This window comes from Antechinus flavipes, chromosome 4, assembly GCF_016432865.1.
Source record: "Antechinus flavipes isolate AdamAnt ecotype Samford, QLD, Australia chromosome 4, AdamAnt_v2, whole genome shotgun sequence".
In the NCBI taxonomy this organism is placed as follows: Eukaryota; Metazoa; Chordata; class Mammalia; order Dasyuromorphia; family Dasyuridae; genus Antechinus; species Antechinus flavipes.
Genome location: NC_067401.1, coordinates 385824834 through 385842213, shown reverse-complemented (window position 1 = coordinate 385842213; position 17380 = coordinate 385824834). Strand labels below are relative to the sequence as shown.

Below are 17380 nucleotides of genomic sequence, written 5' to 3'. Positions count from 1 at the left end.
GGGATGTGGGATGGTGGTGGTGGAGGGTGCTTTGGAGGCATGACAGTGGCAAGAGTAGGTAGCTCCTTGTGCGTCAGATCAGCTGATGGAGTTTGGAATTAATAAGAGGTGGGTTACTGAATGATCTGCCCATACACTAAATGGGATCTAAAACTTACATGACATACTCAAGCGAACCGTCTTCCTGTAACATATTCAGAATAATCCCTGCCCCCATCATGGCATGATACACCTGGAGCATCCTCCAAGGCACCCCAAACTCCACAGTGACCAATCTACAAACCTTCAGTGCGTATGGTATGTGTGGTGGTGGTCATGGTAAGAGCTCCTGGTGATACATCTAAACAGACCTCTCAGAAAACCATAATCTAGAATAAAGTAACCCCTTTCACCAGCACAAACACCCTTTCAAAATAATCCCTCTGGAGTGACACCATACACGTGTCTTTATTCAAGGACCCTGCTTTTCAAAGCTGGTCTTTGAAGCTCTGGATAGCCAGCTCATTCTCCCTGGTGGTCCACTGAGACCAGCTCTCCTGCCTCCAGTTTTGAGAGGAGAAAGGAGCTGAGCTACCAGCCATTGGGTATGCAGATAAAGGGTCTTCTGGCCAAAGATCCTGACTTGCCCCAATGGAAGCTCCAGCAGCATCTAGAAGAGATAAAGACTCCTCAGTCCATGAGATGCGGAGCTCCTCCTCCAAAGGAAGGGAGAAAAGCCCATGGTATCTCCACTCCCTTCTTATATCAAGTTTTCCTCTCCCAAATTCCCGCTCCCAATCGTTAACTTATCTCTACCTCTCTTCCTGTCCCTCAAATCTAGGCAGCATTTCTTTCTCCATAGAATACCACATAAGGATTGCCATTTAAAAGACCTTTTAAAAGGCACGAAACCAAGGTCCAGAAAAAAAAAATGGTGACTTGTCAAATGTGAATTAAGAGGTAGGGCGGGGGAGTGGCAAAGAACAATTGAATGAGGACCTGAATTCACATATTGACTCACTTTTTTCTACATGGCTTTAAATAGGCTTACAAAAGTCCAGCTGAGTGATTCAGTGATGGGCCTGGAATCTGGAAGACTCATCTCCCTGAGTTCAAATATGGACTCAGACACTAACTGTGTGACCCTGGACAGGTCATTCAACTCTGTTGATCTCAGTTTCCTCATCTGTAAAACTGAGCTAGAGAAGGGAATGGCCAACCACTCCAGTATCTTTGCCAAGAAAACCCAAAATGATGTTATGAAGAGTCGTACATGACTGAAAAACAACTCCAAAGTAACAAAAAGTCTCTACTCAAAAATGGGAGGAAGGGAGAATGGATTAGAATGCTCCCCAAGTTCCTCCTTTGGGCAAAATAATATTGAAAGTTTGTGCTAGAGATGAAACTAGATTCCTTTAGCCACCAGTATCATAGTCTTTCCATTTAATCATACTACCTATTGGAATCACCACCCCCTGATCCCCAAGGCCACATTAGGTAGCATTTATATAGATTTTCAAGATTTGCAAAGCATTTTACCAATATTTGATCCTCCCAACAATTTGAAAGGTAGGCACTATTAAGATTCCTATTTTACAAATGGGCAAGTAAAGGGACTTGCCTAGGGACACACAGTGTGTCTGAAGCTAGATTTGAACTCAGGTTTCCCCCATGCCAAATCCAACACTCTCCCCAGTGCCTATAACTCTTCCTAGAGCAATTTCAGCCAGTCCTCCCCGCAGCCTCAGTCCAGCCCCACTTTCCTTCCCCTCAACCCTTTCCTGTTGATCTCGGGATTTCTCTGTCCCACAGGAAGTTCCCCGATCATCACCTTACTAAAAGCTCCTAGGTTTTAACTTACCTTTTTAGTGAGAAACTTCCGGTCTTCTTCAATGTGTGGCAGAAGCTGTAAGAGATTCCCCTAGTCAGAAACCTGTAGCATGTGGGTCTGGGGGGAAAGGGGAGAAGCCCCCTGGGGAGGTGTCAGTATCCCTGAGCTTCTGGAAGCCAGAAGAGGGCATTCCCTCCTCCCTCTGGGCTTGTCCAACTTCTCCAGGGTGGAAGGGGCCGCTACCTCTCACTGAACCTCACCCCCACATCTCATACTTCCTGCCGGGATACCAATTCCTTTCTAAGATCTGATTGGGTCCTCCTGCTGCCCTCCCTTCTTGACTTAGTTTTTGGATGTTCTTAGCTTGATTCGGCTCCAGGGTGATAGAGTAAGACTCCCCACCCCAAAATAGACCTGTCCCAGCTTTAACATCTGCGGGAGGGGGCTGCTCCCACTCCCCCACCCCCACCCCTGTTTTCCCACTGAATCCTTCACCTTTCACGTCCAGCCGACAATCCACGGATGCCTCGCCCAGGGCGTTGATGGCCTTGCAGGTGTACACACCTGCGTCAAACGGGCTGGGCTTGCGGATCTCCAGGGAGCAGATGCCTTGCTCGCTGAGAGCCCGGTATTTGGGGTTACCCTGTATGTCCATCTTGTTTTTCATCCAGATGATCTTGGGCTGGAAGAGTAGGAGTACATAGGGATATGGGGAGGGGGGAGAGAAACTGGGGAGCCCCCTGCTGGCAAGTCCCAGCTAGAATCTTGTGTCTTCCCCTCCTCACTACCCCGTTCCCTTCCCATCTGAGCACCTCACCTTGGGGGAGGCTCGAACGGAGCAGAACAGCTGCGTGCTGTAACCAGGAGTGGTCGTGTGGTCCGCCAGGGGGTGGGTAAACTTGGGGGCTTCCGAGAAGTCTCTCTCTTGGATGCCTTCTTTCTTGCTAACAGTATCTGATGAGGGGAGATAGGAATGGAATGAAAAAAAGGTTCAAAATCCCAGGAAGCTGGAGCTCTTGGACAGAGCCCTGGTTGCTCCTTCCACTCCCTTGGAATAGCAGCAATCCCAACACAGATTCTGTAATAAGGAAGGCACTTTCACATGTATGATCTCATTCCCTTACAGTGATATTGCTGACAATAAGTAAGATTTTTAAAAAAGGTAAATTTTAAATAGGTAAAGTAAGGATTATTATCCCTACACACACATGGATATATTATCCCTATATTGCAGATGGGGGAGTTGAGAGCTGGAGAATTTCAACTAAGTGATTTGTTTGGTGAGTTTTGATGTTAGGGGCTAGGCAGCCCCAGGTTAGAATTCTCCTGGAATTGGGGGCAAAAGGGAGGAGGAGCAAAGGAAAGGAAGGGGTCAGAGAGTCAGAAGTCATACATCCAACCTCTCTATCCCTTACTCTGTTTCCTTAGAGCTCTGAGACCAGACCCCCATCCTGGGATCTTTGAAAGGGAGGGTGTGAGCAATTTGCAGGAAGCTAGAGATAGGGAGAGAGGTAAAGGAAATCAGACACCAAAGATAAGAGAAATAAAATCAGATAGTGATCTATTTTGTATAGTACATGAGCTACTGTCATTCTGGATGATCTGAGAGAGCACAGATTTTTTTTGTTGTTCTAAAAATATAGTCAGTTTCAGAGTAGCTAGATGGTGTAGTAGATAGAGCACCAGCCCTGAAGTCAGGAGGACCTGAGTTCAGATTCAAATTCAGACACTTAATACTTCCTAGCTGTGTGACCCTGGATAAGTCACTTAACCCCAATTGCCTCAGGGGAAAAAAAAAGACAGTCACTTTCCTTATATTCTGTTCTGCTCAAGCTGCTGCTGCGGCTAGCTAACCTGCCTTCCTTGAGCTTCCACCTTCTGCCATATAGGGCAGAGGGCAGCCATTCTGGGATCAGGCAAATTAATGAAAACCAGAACTAAATGAATACAGCTGATGTTGTGGGCAGGAGAGCTTGGGCAGGTGTCTGTGTCTCCTAAGCCCTCAGTTTCCTTGTCAGTACTGATGCCTTTGCATTCAATGATTCCCAAGATTGCCTTTAGCTCTGGCTTTCTGTCATTCTGAGCAATCCCCTATACGACTTAGTTTTGTGACCTTGAGCCAGTTAATTCTCTGCCTTGAGCCTCATTCATCTGCAAAATTAGGAGTGTTGATAACATGATCCCTGACGTCCCCTCCAACTGCAAATCCTAAAATTCTGTGAAGGTGACACACTCCAATCAGGAGAACGCCTCCCCCATTAGAAACTGCTTTCAGAACCTCAGGTCTCAGCACACTTTGGACCCCAAGCCAACTGGGCTCTGAATGATGTTTAACAATCTTCAGAAATCTATCTTAAATGTTCAGTGACCTTAGTGGCCACCATTAAGGTCATTTTTAAAAATATTGCCACAGTCACTGCGGATCAATGAAGAGACCCCAATGTACTTAGAGCTGCACATCTCTGAAATGACTATTTGGCCTCCCAAGGGGACAATGCTTCTTTGGACAGAGAATTAAATTCAACAAACTTTTGTGAAGTACCCACAACATGCACATGCTGCACTATAAATGACATATACAAAGATATGACTTAGGTCTGACCCTCAAGGAACATAAAATCCAATGGATATGGAAAGACCAGTACGCAAATAACTGTTAAAAAAAATAGATTCCATCAGATAAGTGCAAAGGAGAGAGATGTCAGCAGAATGCTATTATAAACCTGAGTAGGACCAGATCACTTTCACTGGGGGGGGGGGGGGTAGGAAGGGAAGGGAAAGTTTCACTCAGGAGATGGCATCTGCATTTGACCTTGAAATGTGGGAAGAACTTCACTTGATAGAGATAGGGGTAGGGGTTGTGAGTAGGAGAGAAGGAATTCATTCTATACATATAGAATGATTTTAAACAAAGCCATGAAGACGAGAGTCGGCGGAATAAGAACACTAAATGAGAGCCAGGGACAGAGAAAGTGCAGTGGCTGGACTAGTAAACATGGAACATAAAATTATTGTAGACATGAAGCGGGGAGGCCAGGTGGTGCAGTGGAGAGAGTACTGAATTTGACTCCGAAAGATCCACATTCATATTCTGCCTCAGACACTCACTGGCTGTGTGATCCTGGGGAAGACATTTCACCTTGGTTTGTCTCAGCTAGTACCTACTTCCCAGGATTGTTAGGAGAATCAAAAGAGATGAGCAGGAAAGTTTTTTTTTTTTTTTTGGTAAGCCTCAAAGGGCTTTATAAATTCTAGCTATTATTAGGGGTAGTAACAGTATGAAATGAGGTTGGGCAGGTGGGTTGAGGTCAGATTGTGGAGAGCCAGTCAGGAATTTATCCTTTATTTTTAGGCAGCGGAAAGTTCTTAAATGTTATTAAGTAGGAGAACAACTGGTCTCAGTATTTTAAGTCAAAATGCTTGCATCCGTGCATGTGTGTGTGTATGTGATAGGAAAGGGCTGGGGGGAGAGAGGGAGACAGAGAGAGAGAGACAGACAGACAGACAGAGACAGAGACAGAGAGACAGAGACAGAGAGAGACATAGAGAGAGACAGAGAGAAAGACAGAGACAGAGACACAGAGAGACAGAGAGAGAGACAGAGACAGAGAGAGAAAGACAGAGAGAGAGAGAGACAAAGAGAGAAAGACAGAGAGAGAGAGAGAGACAGAGAGAGAGACAGAGAGAGAAAGAGACAGAGACAGAGAGAGAGAGACAGAGAGAGACAGAGACAGAGACAGAGAGGCAGAGAGAAGAAAGAGAGAGAGAAGAGAGAGAGAGAGAGAGAGAGAGAGAGAGAGAGAGAGAGAGAGAGAGAGAAAGAGTGAGGAGAGAGACAGGAAAGAGAGAGAGGAGAGAGAGGAAAGAGAAAGAGACAGAGAGGCAGAGAGAAGAAAGAGAGAGAGAGAGGAAAGGGGGAGAGAGAGAGAGAAGAGAGAGAGAGAGATAGAGAGAGAAAGAGGAGAGAGAGAGACAGAGAGACAGAGACAGAGAGACAGAGAGAGAGGAGAGAGAGACAGAGAGATAGAGAGAGAGGAAAGAGAGAGAGAGAGAGACAGACAGACAGACAAAGGAAGAAAGAAGAAATGGGGGAGAGAGAAGGAAAGGGAGAAAGAGACAGGGACAGAGAGAGAAGGCTAGATGGGTCCCCAGACACAGACTCACCTGCCTTCTGGATGTGGGCAAGCTCAGCAGTGACAGGGGCTGTGGCGCTCAGACCACACTGGTTTTCTGAGAAGACCCGGAAGGAGTAAGAATTGCCGATGATGAGGTCAGACACTGTACAGCTTGTCCGGTGGCAGCGCTCGAAGACCGTGAACCATTGCTGCAAGGACCCCAGGCCCTGTCACCCAGATCCCCTCTCCTCCCCTCCTCTGCTCACAGACCCCAGCCCATCCATCCCATAGTAGTCTTAGAGATGTTGCATAGGAGGGAGAGATCACAGAGAGTGGGAGGGAAATGGGCATCGGTAACAGAAGTCACAGACTTCTCCTCCCCGCCCTAGACTTCCATACTTGACCAGGTAGGGATGCCCTCAAATCAGTCCCTCCTCCCCCACTCCAGAGACTAGTCTAAGATAATAACCATTTGCATTTACATAGTGCCTTAAGGTTTCTAACCAGCTTCCTCATATTAACTCTAGAAATTGGATAGTGCCAGAAATAATATTCCCAATTTACAAACAAGGAAACTGAAACAGATGTCCATTGCCTTGCCCATGGTCATGTAACTAGTGAATAAAGGTATCACCTGGGATTCATCCCCAAGTCTTTCCACATTTTATGTCCAACTGTCTTCCCATTACGCCATGCTATCATCCTCCCCACTCTGGTCCTCTGAAGGGAGCCCCCAAGACCCCTCCCACCTGCTGTCAACCTCACTCACCCCTGTCTTCCGATCTGCTTTTTGCACCGTGTAGCCCAGTAACTCTGTGTTGCCAGTGTCCTCCGGGGGTGTCCACTCCAGAGCAGCATTGAAGCCCCACACGTCCAACAACTTGATGCTTTTGGGGGGCCCAGGTCTCTCTGAAAGGCCAGGTGGTGTTTGGGACCACACCCCTCCCCATGGCTGCTCATCCCTACCATGGCACCCATCTCCTTGGCTCCCAAACCCAGAGACACGAAGATCACATCTCCCTGCCTGCTGCTTCCCCCATGATCAGTCTGACTCCAGTCTGGACCGGGGATGCTGCAGTCCCCAACTAGTGACTTTTGTTTATCCATACCGATCACCAAGATGTCAATCTCTGCTTTGGCTTCCAGGTCATCAAGTCGAACGCTGAGCTCATAGTGTCCTGAATCGTTTCTCTGAGCTGAGCGGATGAAGAGGATGGAATCTTGCTCCCCATTCCGCACATTCACACGTTGGGTGTCCAGGGCATGGCCATTATGGGTCCAGGTGACCTGAGGCTTGGGTTTACCCTGGGTGGGGGTAGAGGAAAGGGAAAAGAAGCAGAAATGAGCACAATGATGATGATGGTAATTTCTATTCATATTTCTACTACTTAAGGTTGATAAAATACATTTTTCCTAGTGATCCCATGAAACACGTAACCTTTTTTGCTCCTCATTTTCCTGGTGGGGAAGCAATGTCTGTGATCATGCATACATTTAATGAGACCTGGAGGCTCCCTCTTGTGCTTTCAACAATCCTGAAGAGAGAGAGCTAGTCAGAGGGCAATAGGTTTGAATATCGAGTCTTCCTGGTTAGCAAATGAGCAAGAGTGGTAGGCTAGAAAGAAGACTGTGGCCTAGAATCTGGCTTTAGGAGATTCCGCTGAGGGAAAGGAGTCGTCCTCTCTGGGGACAAGGAACTGGATTATAGGATCATGGATCCAGAGCTGATGGGGAACTCAGAGACCATTTTACAGATGGGGAAACTGAGACTTAAGGTATAAAGGGACAGGATTCACCCCCACCCACCTATCTAGGGGAAAGACATACTCACTTGGAAAGGGATCTGGAGGTTAATGACTTCTCCAACCTTGCGGAGGTACGTCTGGCGCAAGTAGCGGGGTACCCGGATCTTGGGGGCCTCTGAGTCAGAAAGAGAACAATGGACCCAGTAATCATGAGTGAGCAGGTGGTGAAGGGGGAAACATTGGGCAAAGAATCCTATCTGACTTTCCCTGGTGTTCTCTCTCTCTCTCTCTCTCTCTCTCTCTCTCTCTCTCTCTCTCTCTCTCTCTCTCTCTCTCTCTCTCTCTTTCTCCCTCTGTCTCTGTCTCTCTATCTATGTCTGCTTGTTTATTTGCCTCTCTGTATTTCTTTGTTTCTGTGTCTGTGTATCTGCCTGCCTGTGTCTGTGTCTCTTTCTCCCTCTCTGTCTCTTTGTGTCTCTCTGTGTCTTTCCCTCTCTCTTTCTCTTTCTGTCTGTCTGTCTCAACTTCTGGGGTCTCATCTACCTTCTCGGGATCCTAGGATGGCCCATCTTTGAGTGGGCAATGTCTTTTATCCTAGGGTGTGCTTGGAGATCTCAGTGGAGAGCCTGGCCAGGGGAAGTTCCCAGGGGAGGCACAATGACTGACAGGACTTCAGGCTCTCCTGGGGGAACCCCTGCACATGCTGCTTGAGAATGTGAAGTGTTAAATAAACATCTATGGCACTCTCCTGGCAACTTCAGACTGGGATTTGCCCTGGGCTCCAATTCCTCCCCTGGCCTCGCCCTGGTGAAAAACAGGCACTGCACCTGTTCACTTGATGGCCCCAGATTTTCTGAGGAAGGGAGGAAATAAATCTTTCTACCTCCTCACTCCAGAACCCTCTTTCCCCTTTGGGAGGTTCATATGCCCCCATCGGAGATCATTTTGCTTTAGGCTAGACTGTCCCTAATGTAACTGACATTGATTGGGAGTCTATTCTCTCTTAAGGGTGGCCAGGGAGGAAGATGGCCATCCTCTTTCTGTCTATTAACTTCCTGGTCAGGGAATCATTTCTAAAATCTCACTTTAATCTCTCCAAATGGAGTCACAAACCTTTTGGCTCCCTTATGGATTCTTTGTGGGATGGGAGTCAGTCCCCCTTGGCAGGGGACACACTCTTGGGGGAATATACGTGGCTGGAGAAACCTCATGGCAAGACATGAAACCAACTTCCCCACTGGCATAGGAGTCAAGATTGGACACGAGGAAAAACTGTTTCCCCAGGTCCCTTAGGGTGTAAAAGTCTTATTTGAAGGCATCCAGAACATCGAGAGAGCTGCGATCACAACTACACCTGATTCCCCCAGTCATGGACACTGCTAGGCTCCTGGATCACTTTTCTTAGAGTCTATAAGCTTTTAGAACTGCCTGTATCACTGTTTCGGGGGCAATCTCTAAGGACATGGAAGTAGTAGCAATGAGAGGTCATCTCTGGAGGAGTCTTTAGACATCAACCAATATGACAATCGATTTCAAGCTGCAGGAAACCTTAAAGGCCATTTAGTCTACTTCCTCCCCGCTTTCCCCCTCTCCCCCCCCTCCCCTGTTATACAGATGAGCTGAGTCGCAGAGAAACCAAGTGAATTTCAAAGATCCCACAGATTTTAACTCAGTTCCTCAAACTCCTAAATCTGAAGTTCTTTCTATTATACCAAGCTTCTTCCAACCTCATTTTATAGATGAGAAAACAGATGGAGAAAGATGAAATGACTCATTTTTAGGCAGAAGTTATGGGCATTTAGGTGGCTCAGTGCTCCGAGTGCTGGGCTTGGATTCAAGAACTTTAAATTTTGCCTTAAATTTTTGCTGTGACCATGGGCAAGTAACAATCTTTCTTGACCTTGGTTTTCTTATCTGCAAAATAATAATAGCACTCACGTACCAAGCTGTTGTATATGTATGTACGTATACATACATATATATATATACATTATATATATATATTATGTGTATTATATATATATAGAGAGAGAGAGAGAGAAAGAGAGAGAGAGAGAATGAGAGAGAGAGAAAGAAAGAAAAAGAGTGTCAGATAGAGGAGAGAAAGAGGAGAGACAGAGAGAAGAGAAAGAGAAAAGAGAGAGAGAAAGAGAAAAGAGAGAGGAAGAGGCAGAGAGAAAGAGAGAGAGAGAGAGAGAGAGAGAGAGAAGGAGAGAGAGAGAGAGAGAGAGAGAGAGAGAGAGAGAAGGAGAGAGAGAGAGAGAGAGAGAGAGAGAGAGAGAGAGAGAAGGAGAGAGAGAGAGAGAGAGAAAGAGAGAGAGAGAGAGAGAGAGAGAAGGAGGGAGAGGAGGAGTTCACTCTAAAGGCGCAGTATAGTTGTGGTAGTAGTAATTGTGGCTGTGTAGTGGTGGTGGTGGTTGTAGTAGCAGTTTTGTGATAGTATTAGAAGCTGCAACAGCAGTAGTTGTGTGGCAGTAGTGGTGGTGGGGATGGCAGGAGGAGGAGGAGGAGGAACAGTATTGGACTCCAGGCTCTCTGACTCTAACCCCAGTGATCTTGCCTTGGAGAAGATCTTTGAGACTAGCTAATCAGAGGGTCATTGGGTGATAGATCCACACGCTCAGTGCCATCGGGGATGGGGCTGAGAGGAGGGGCCTGGTGGAAAGTGTCTGGGGACAGGAAGGAGGGGTAGGAACACTCTGTCTCTCCTGGGATTAGGCAGCAGGCATCTGCCTGTCCAGGATGCCATTCCTTTTTGGAGCGGAGGAATGATATTGGAGCAGCTGAAGGGGGGAGAGGTATGCTTGGCAGGCCCAGGTGGCAGTAGGGAAGGACAGCTGAGCAGTTAAGGTCCTTGGGCCCCTCCCTCTGCTCCTCTGGGAGGGACTTGGTTATTCATACTTTCTCCCTGCCCCCATCCTTCCCCTTTTCTCTCCAGGAAATTCCTTCCTCCTTTTACCCCGGAGGAATTTTAATGAAGTGAAGTGTAAGCGATGTCTGGCTTCTTTGATGGTGTTATGCATCCTCTTCCACAAAGGGCCGGGGCTCTCAGTAGGGGCTGCCTCAGCTTAGCACCTAGTCCAGGGAAGAGGGACTCCTGCCTGCCCTTGTCAGGTGATGGGGCACGGGGATAGAGCTCTGCTTTAGAGTCATGGGGCACTCTTGGGGTCCTAGACTAACAGAAACTTTGATATTTTCTTATTTTCTAAAATCCAGTTACATTGTACCCAGAGGGTCATATTCTCTCAAAAACTATCAACTCTCCCTGAATGGTGAGACTATTGGGTTCTCCAGGCTTGAAAAGCTGTGGAAATCATTTCCTCCATACTTTGCCTTTGGGAAGGGCCATATCTTTCCCCGGAACCTAAATGATGGGAATTTTCAGGGGTTTCAGAAAACCCAAGGAAAGAAAACTTGAAAGAAAGACTGAACAGGAGAGAGAGTCAAACCTTGCCTGTGTGACATGGGGCAAATCATTTAACCTTTTTGTCTGAGCTTCCACGCCCTCACTTGTCAATAAGGAGATTGAAGCAAACTGTCTCTAAGGTCTTTTATCAGGATAAGATTCTATTCTCCTGAGCAATTTAAACCACTTTTTCTGGACTCTCTGAAACCTAGTCCAGCCTATCCCGAAAAGATTTTGGTTTGGCTCCCAGCTTTGGATCCCACTTCTTTGTGAATGGGTCATGTCACTTCATCAAGCAGCATGGCACAGCGAGTCTTGGAGCCAGGAGGAAACGAGTTCAAATTTGGCCCTAGCTACATGTCTCTGGGCAAATCACTTAATTTTTCTGTGCCTCAGTTTCCTTATCTGTAAAATTCATCTGTTGAAGAGGATGGTCTCTTCCATTTCTATATCCTATCATCTTGAACCTCAGATTCTTAATCTATAGAAGGAGACTGGGCTGAATGGCTTTCCAACTTTAAATTCCAGTAGCCCAAGCTCCCCCCTTTTTTGCCATGGAGGCCCCTTTTTTTTCTTAGAGGGCTCATTTACACTCATGGCTTTGCCCTGGATTGTCTCAAAGACCTGAGGGAATCCCAACTTTCCTGCTCATTGTTATGGATCAGGAGAAGAGAAATGACCAGGATGGCAAGGGAAAGAAGGAAGAAGACACCTGCTTCTTCATGTCATTCTCCACCCTAGGGCTACAAATGATCCCCAGGGAGCATATCAGACCAAGTGACTCATTGCCATTAAGATACCGAAACATGATCAGCCCTTCCAAGGCAGTAACTAATAGGAATGAGGCTAATGCACCCTGCAAATAGAAATATTAGTAACAGGGGCAGGATAGTTGAGTTCCAGGTCCTCAGCCTGCCTCTTTCTTTCTCCAGATCTGTTTTCCCTAGAATCCTAGGATTTAAAAAGTAAAAGTTCACAGAGAAGTAAGCTTATTCAACGCCCTCATTTACAGATAAGGAAACTAAGGCCCAATTAGCTGGACTGATTTGGCCAAGCTCACACTAGTAAAAAGGAATATCCATCTAATTCTGAATCCAGCGCTCTTACCTATACTTCCCAATATCTTATCCCCATCTCTTTAATTCCTCTTCCCCATTATGGATCACATGGCCAGACTATACCCTGATTTGGAGACCCTCTTAGCACCTTCTCCAAATAGTTCTCCTCACTCCACTCCATCCTCCTCTTAGACACTAAAAAGATTTTCTAAAAGCACAGGTCTGACCATATCACCCTACCTCCTCAACAATCTCCAGGGGCTCTCTGCTACCTTCTCTGCTCTGTTTGGCACTCAAAACTCTTCTTAACCTGCCCCCTCCTGCCTGTCCAATCTTCTTATACTTTACTCCCTAACAGTTTTCCATCCAGTGCCAGTAGCCTCCAGGCTGCTCTGGGTATTTTATCTGATTGTGCCCCAAACCTACAATATCCTCCTTTCTCATCTTCACCTCAGGTTTCCCTTAAGTCCAACTAAAATCCCATCTCCCCTAGGAAGACTTTCCCAATCTCTCCTAATTCTGGTGCCTTCTCTCTATTAGTATTTCCCTTTTTATCTTGTCTGTAGCTTATTTATACTTATCTGCTCACTTATTGTCTCTGCCATTTGTGAGACTATCTTTTGCCTCTCTGTATCCCCTGCACTTAACAGAATGCCTGCCACAGAGTAAGTGCTTATCGACAGGTTGGCTGACTGAATTCCAGCCTTTTAGAAGAAAATGGAAGAGATCAGTGAGCCTTGGGAGGGCAAGAGGCCTGTTTCTATGGCAGTAACAGAGATTGAGATGAGACGTGCCATGGGTTTGTATTTTGAGGAGATCCTGAGGCTAGCATTTAGGAAGTAGATGATATCCTAGAAAGAATCATAAATCTGAAATCAGAGACTATAGGTTCACACTTCAGTTCTGCTGCTTACTCCCTGTATGACCTCAGGAAAATAATTTAATATATTTGACCACAGTTCCCTCCTGTGTAAAATAAAGTCTTTTGATAAAATGACCTCTAAGGTTGTTTCTGGTTCTAATTCTAATGATCTCTATTTTCCTTCCCTAAAAGACATTTTTTTGGCATCCTGTCCTCCAGAGAGGGCAAGGGTCCAGATTGAGAAGGTCCATGCTGCTGAAAGGGTCCTGGCTGGCCAGGGCTTCATCCCAAGTCTCTCTTCCCCTCTGGAGGCCTTATGGTCCCTGTGCCTCATGGATAGCTCTAGGAGGAGTGGCTGGAAGATGAAGGTGAGAGAATGACACTTTACCAATTAACTCCTTGATGTGGACAGGTTGGTCTAAGACAGCAGCAGGGCCAGCACCGGCTGGGCTCACAGCAGATACTCGAACAAAGAGCTTGTTTCCTATAGCCAGATTTCGCAGGGTATGCTGGGTGACCATCATGGGCTGTGCATTATTCACAGGTACCCATTCTGAGGCTGAGGAACAATGGGAAATGTCAAATGAGAATTTTGAGTCCCCGCAGATGATCACTTTGCTGTGTGATTAGGGGGGAAGTCCTTCCTTCCTGAGCCTCAATTACTCCTTCCCATTGCCCAAGATACCCTGTATCTCAAGTCCTTTCTAGTCCCGTCCCCCCCCCCCCCCCACTTCTTTCTGGGATCTTAATCAGAGACAAGGCTGCTGGAAACCAGAGGGGGCATGCAATCTGTGCAAAGTTACCCTGCAGGAAAAACCTCATAAATTCTATGGGAAAGAAGGGAGGGATGTCAAAAAGCACAGCTAGAATCATTCCCTTTATTTTTCATTTTAGATTCTTAAGAGAATCTTGGAGGGGTTGGGGAGATGGGAAACCTTTTCCATAGTCATCTCATTGATTTCTCTGCCTTTAATCTAATTCATCAGACTTTTTATTCAGCTTTTAATATATGTCAGGTGCTCTGATAAGTACTAAAAATTACTAGATGACAAATAGCACAGGCCCTGCATCAAGGAGCTTATAAATCTATTCTGGGTACTGAGCACTACCGCTTCTCAGACAAATACGTGGAATGGGGAGAGGTAATAGGGGACATCTGAAGAAGGTCCTCTCCTATTCTGGAAGTCCTTCAGAAACAGAGATATTCTTGATTTCCCTTGGCTTTCCCTGCTGGAACCAAGCCAGATATAACCTAAAATCCTTTGCTAGCTGAAGAGTTTGATAATCTTGTGCTTTAGTCATCCTCCTCTGTCTCCCGGTTCTTGGCTACTCACCTCCCTCTAGATGATATTCCAGCACGTAACCCTTTATCCCCAGCCGTCCCAGGCTTTCTGGAGGTTCCCAACTCACAGTCACTGAGCTGTCACTCACATCCTCCACAGTCAGCAGCAATGGGCAGCTGGGGAGATCTGTAGGGAGAAGTCCTACAATTAGTGGGGTCAGTGCCCAATTGCCCCTCCCTTCCTTTACCGTAATAATGATGATGGTGATGATAATTTTGGGTTTTGCACAAGACTTGTGATTTTATCAGGGGAGAATCTTCCCCTATTAATGCAGATGGACACTGGCTCTGTAACTTAGAGACTAAAAAATAATGATAATAATATCATTTATATAGTACTTTGAGGTTTGCAATAACCCTGGGAAGCAGATCCTATTATGATCCCCATTTTACAGATGAGGAAACTGAAGCAGACGACCATTAAATGACTTGTCCAGGATCATATAGCAACATTTAAACTCAAGGGTTAGTGGTTTTTAAGTCCAGCACTCTATCTTCCTAACTGCTTAGGGAGTTGCTTGGATGACTTAAATGTTATGTGATTTGTCCAGGGTCACAAAACCAGGATATCTCATGCTGATTACAGTGGAAGAGGACATTACATATACTACTCCGCAACAAATACACAACAAAACTGTGAGGTACAGATTATAGAAATGATTGTGCCCAGTTTATAAGGGAGAAAAATGAAGCTCAGGGTAATTAAAGTTTTGTCACACACATTGAAGGAAGGATTTAACCCTAGTTTTCTCAGTCCAAATCCAGTAAGGTTTTTTGCTACTGCATCTCAATGACCATAATAACTCACATTTGGATAATATTAACAAAGTGTTTTTCCCTCTTAGAATTTCTGCCTCCCACCTCCACCAGTCACTTTTCTCATTCCCTTCTCACTTCACCTTCACTTGCAGGTGGGGGCTTGGAGACTGCAGGGGGTACTGGGCTAGGCTTTTCTGAAGCTGGTTCTCTGAGTTCTGTGGCTTTCTCTTCTGCGGGTTTTGGAACTGCTTCTGCCCCACTGGGTTCTGGGGTGGGCTCCTTGGCGGGTTCTGAAGCCTGTTTCTCTGGAACTGCTTCTGCCCCACTGGGTTCTGGGGTGGGCTCCTTGGCGGGTTCTGACACCTGTTCCTCCGGCTTGCAGGCTGGGATCTCAGCCTCTGCTTCTCCAGGCATCCTTGGGTGGGTAGTGGGCTCTGAGCTGGGGCTGAGCTACGCAGGTAGGTGGTGGAGGTCTTGAGAGCTCCTGGGTGACACGATGCCGAAGTGAGGGCTTATATAGTCAGTAGCCACCCCGCCTCCCAACCAAACTATTCCCAGCTGTGGGGTCAGGTCAAGCTCGGGGAATGAAGGGGGGGGAGAAAGTAGGGAGAAGGCCAAGGCAGTTGTAGCCAGGAATAGCTCCAGGGGGAGGGGCCTTGATAGCCCCCTGAGGAGTTAGCTCCTCTGTCTCCCCTGGGAAGCTCGGAAGATCTTTTAGCACCCTCGTGCTCCAGCTCGGGGGATACCCAGAAGGTAAGGAGGGCACCTGTTGAGACAGAGGGGGTCAAGGGACAGGAAGGGAGGGAGAATCTTTCACCTGGAAAATGATTAGATCAGATTTCAATTGGTCATGTTCCATATGCTCCCTGGGGACTGCGCTAACTGATCAGTCAGGTGCCCAAATGTTCTGATAATGTACGACTAACTTTCCTCCACGGAATATTTCCCTTCAGCATCCCATGCCAAAGCCTCACTTCTTGGCTACTGTCTTCCTGGCTTTCTCATTTTGCATTTATGACCCCTGATTTTCCTTCCCTCTCACCCCTGAGAAAATCTTTGTTAGTGTTTGGCCAAGTGGAGCTAGAGCGTGAGGGCTATGGCGAGGCAGGGAGGGACTAGCAGACACCTAAGGTAGGAGAGAGATCATCTGACAGAAAGCCGTTAATCAATCAGACCAAATGGCAATTGATCCTCAAAGGGTCTAGGATTCCATGTTTTTGTTGAACTGAAGTGGCAAGATTTTTGGTTTCTCCGGATTCACTTTTTGTGCCTCAGTTTCCCCATATTCAGCAGAAGAAGTATTTGGTCATGAAGTCATCAACAACTGCTTGTTCCATGGGACAGGGAATGGGCTAAGGATGGGAGGAGGAACTTTGAGACATTCTGAATGAGGATTACCACCTCTTGAATCTCTAAATCACCTTGGGTTTCAAGTATCACTCTTATTGGGATAGGAGATGTAGCCAAATTCCCTTTTTATCCTATGCCTCTCTTTTTTTCTTTCTCCAAAGGGTGAGTTCTGGAGGACATTTGGTCTGGGAGAATGGTCTCTCATATGTCTACCTTGCAGTGTGTGTGTGTGTGTGTGTGTGTGTGTGTGTGTGTGTGTAAGAGTGGAGGGGAAGGTGGAAAAAGAGAGGAAATTGTGTCTGAGACTGACATAATATTTTGGACAGTGGTGGGGAATATTGGGTAGTGCTAGGGTACCTGGGACTCTTCCTTCCCCATTAATGCTTGCTTTCTCTGCCAGGTGACTCACTATCCTGCAGGACAGGGGGTGGACCTTGGAGACCCAATCCTTGACCTTGGATTCTGACTCTGTGGCTATAAGTGACTGTGAGTAAGCCCACAGCACCCTGAGTCAGCCCCTGGAGAGCATAGTATCAAGCTGGGCATGGGGGGTGGGGAAGGAGGAGAAAACAATCTATGATTCCCAGTAATCCTGGGAATAAAGGGGAAAGTCCCAAAAGTCACCTCAATGAAAAATCAAAGCTTTTTTCTAGTTACCTTAGATTCACAGACAAGTTTTTATATGCTTTGCCCTTAGGCAAGAATTCTGCCCTTGAGATCAGATATTCCAACTGGCTTCAGATTTCTGAACAGTTAATGGGTATCTCCTTCCCTGCACCTGGAACTAGCTTTGCAAATAATTAAGTCAACTTGATCATTTGTCCCCATGGAGAGAAGTTATCCTAAAACAGCAGATGATTCCAGAATCATTTCCCTTTGGTTTTAGGCACTCTTTACACTTATATTTGAAGATAATTGTGTGAGAGATATCCC

General features: G+C 46.5%; 1 protein-coding gene across 2 annotated transcripts; it reads right to left on the bottom strand.

Moving 5' to 3' along the window:
* Positions 1-428: 428 nt before the first annotated feature.
* Positions 429-15601, bottom strand: MYBPH (myosin binding protein H). Of its 2 annotated transcripts, XM_051998605.1 has the most exons (12): positions 15461-15601; positions 15238-15394; positions 14331-14465; positions 13385-13555; positions 7757-7845; positions 7035-7230; positions 6695-6834; positions 5975-6134; positions 2628-2764; positions 2306-2492; positions 1841-1885; positions 429-649 (listed from the first exon to the last, which is right to left on the bottom strand). In XM_051998605.1, exons 1-11 carry the CDS (start codon positions 15509-15511, stop codon positions 1869-1871), a joined length of 1440 nt encoding a protein of 479 aa, XP_051854565.1. In that variant the 5' UTR covers positions 15512-15601; the 3' UTR covers positions 429-649; positions 1841-1868. The 2 variants fall into 2 exon arrangements, with proteins under 2 accessions (XP_051854565.1, XP_051854564.1); XM_051998604.1 differs by having other exon boundaries at positions 15238-15601.
* Between the last annotated feature and the right edge of the window lie 1779 nt (positions 15602-17380).

Bases quoted from the DNA above. Each gene is read 5' to 3' on its own strand.
- MYBPH (XM_051998604.1), bottom strand. From the start codon at position 15,511: ATGCCTGGAGAAGCAGAGGCTGAGATCCCAGCCTGCAAGCCGGAGGAA. The intron at 14,466-15,237 runs GTGAAGTGAGAA...TTCTCCCTACAG, and splicing joins GCCCCCACCTGCAAGTGAAG to ATCTCCCCAGCTGCCCATTG. The intron at 7,846-13,384 runs GTAAAGTGTCAT...TTTCTGACTCAG, and splicing joins CCACATCAAGGAGTTAATTG to AGGCCCCCAAGATCCGGGTA.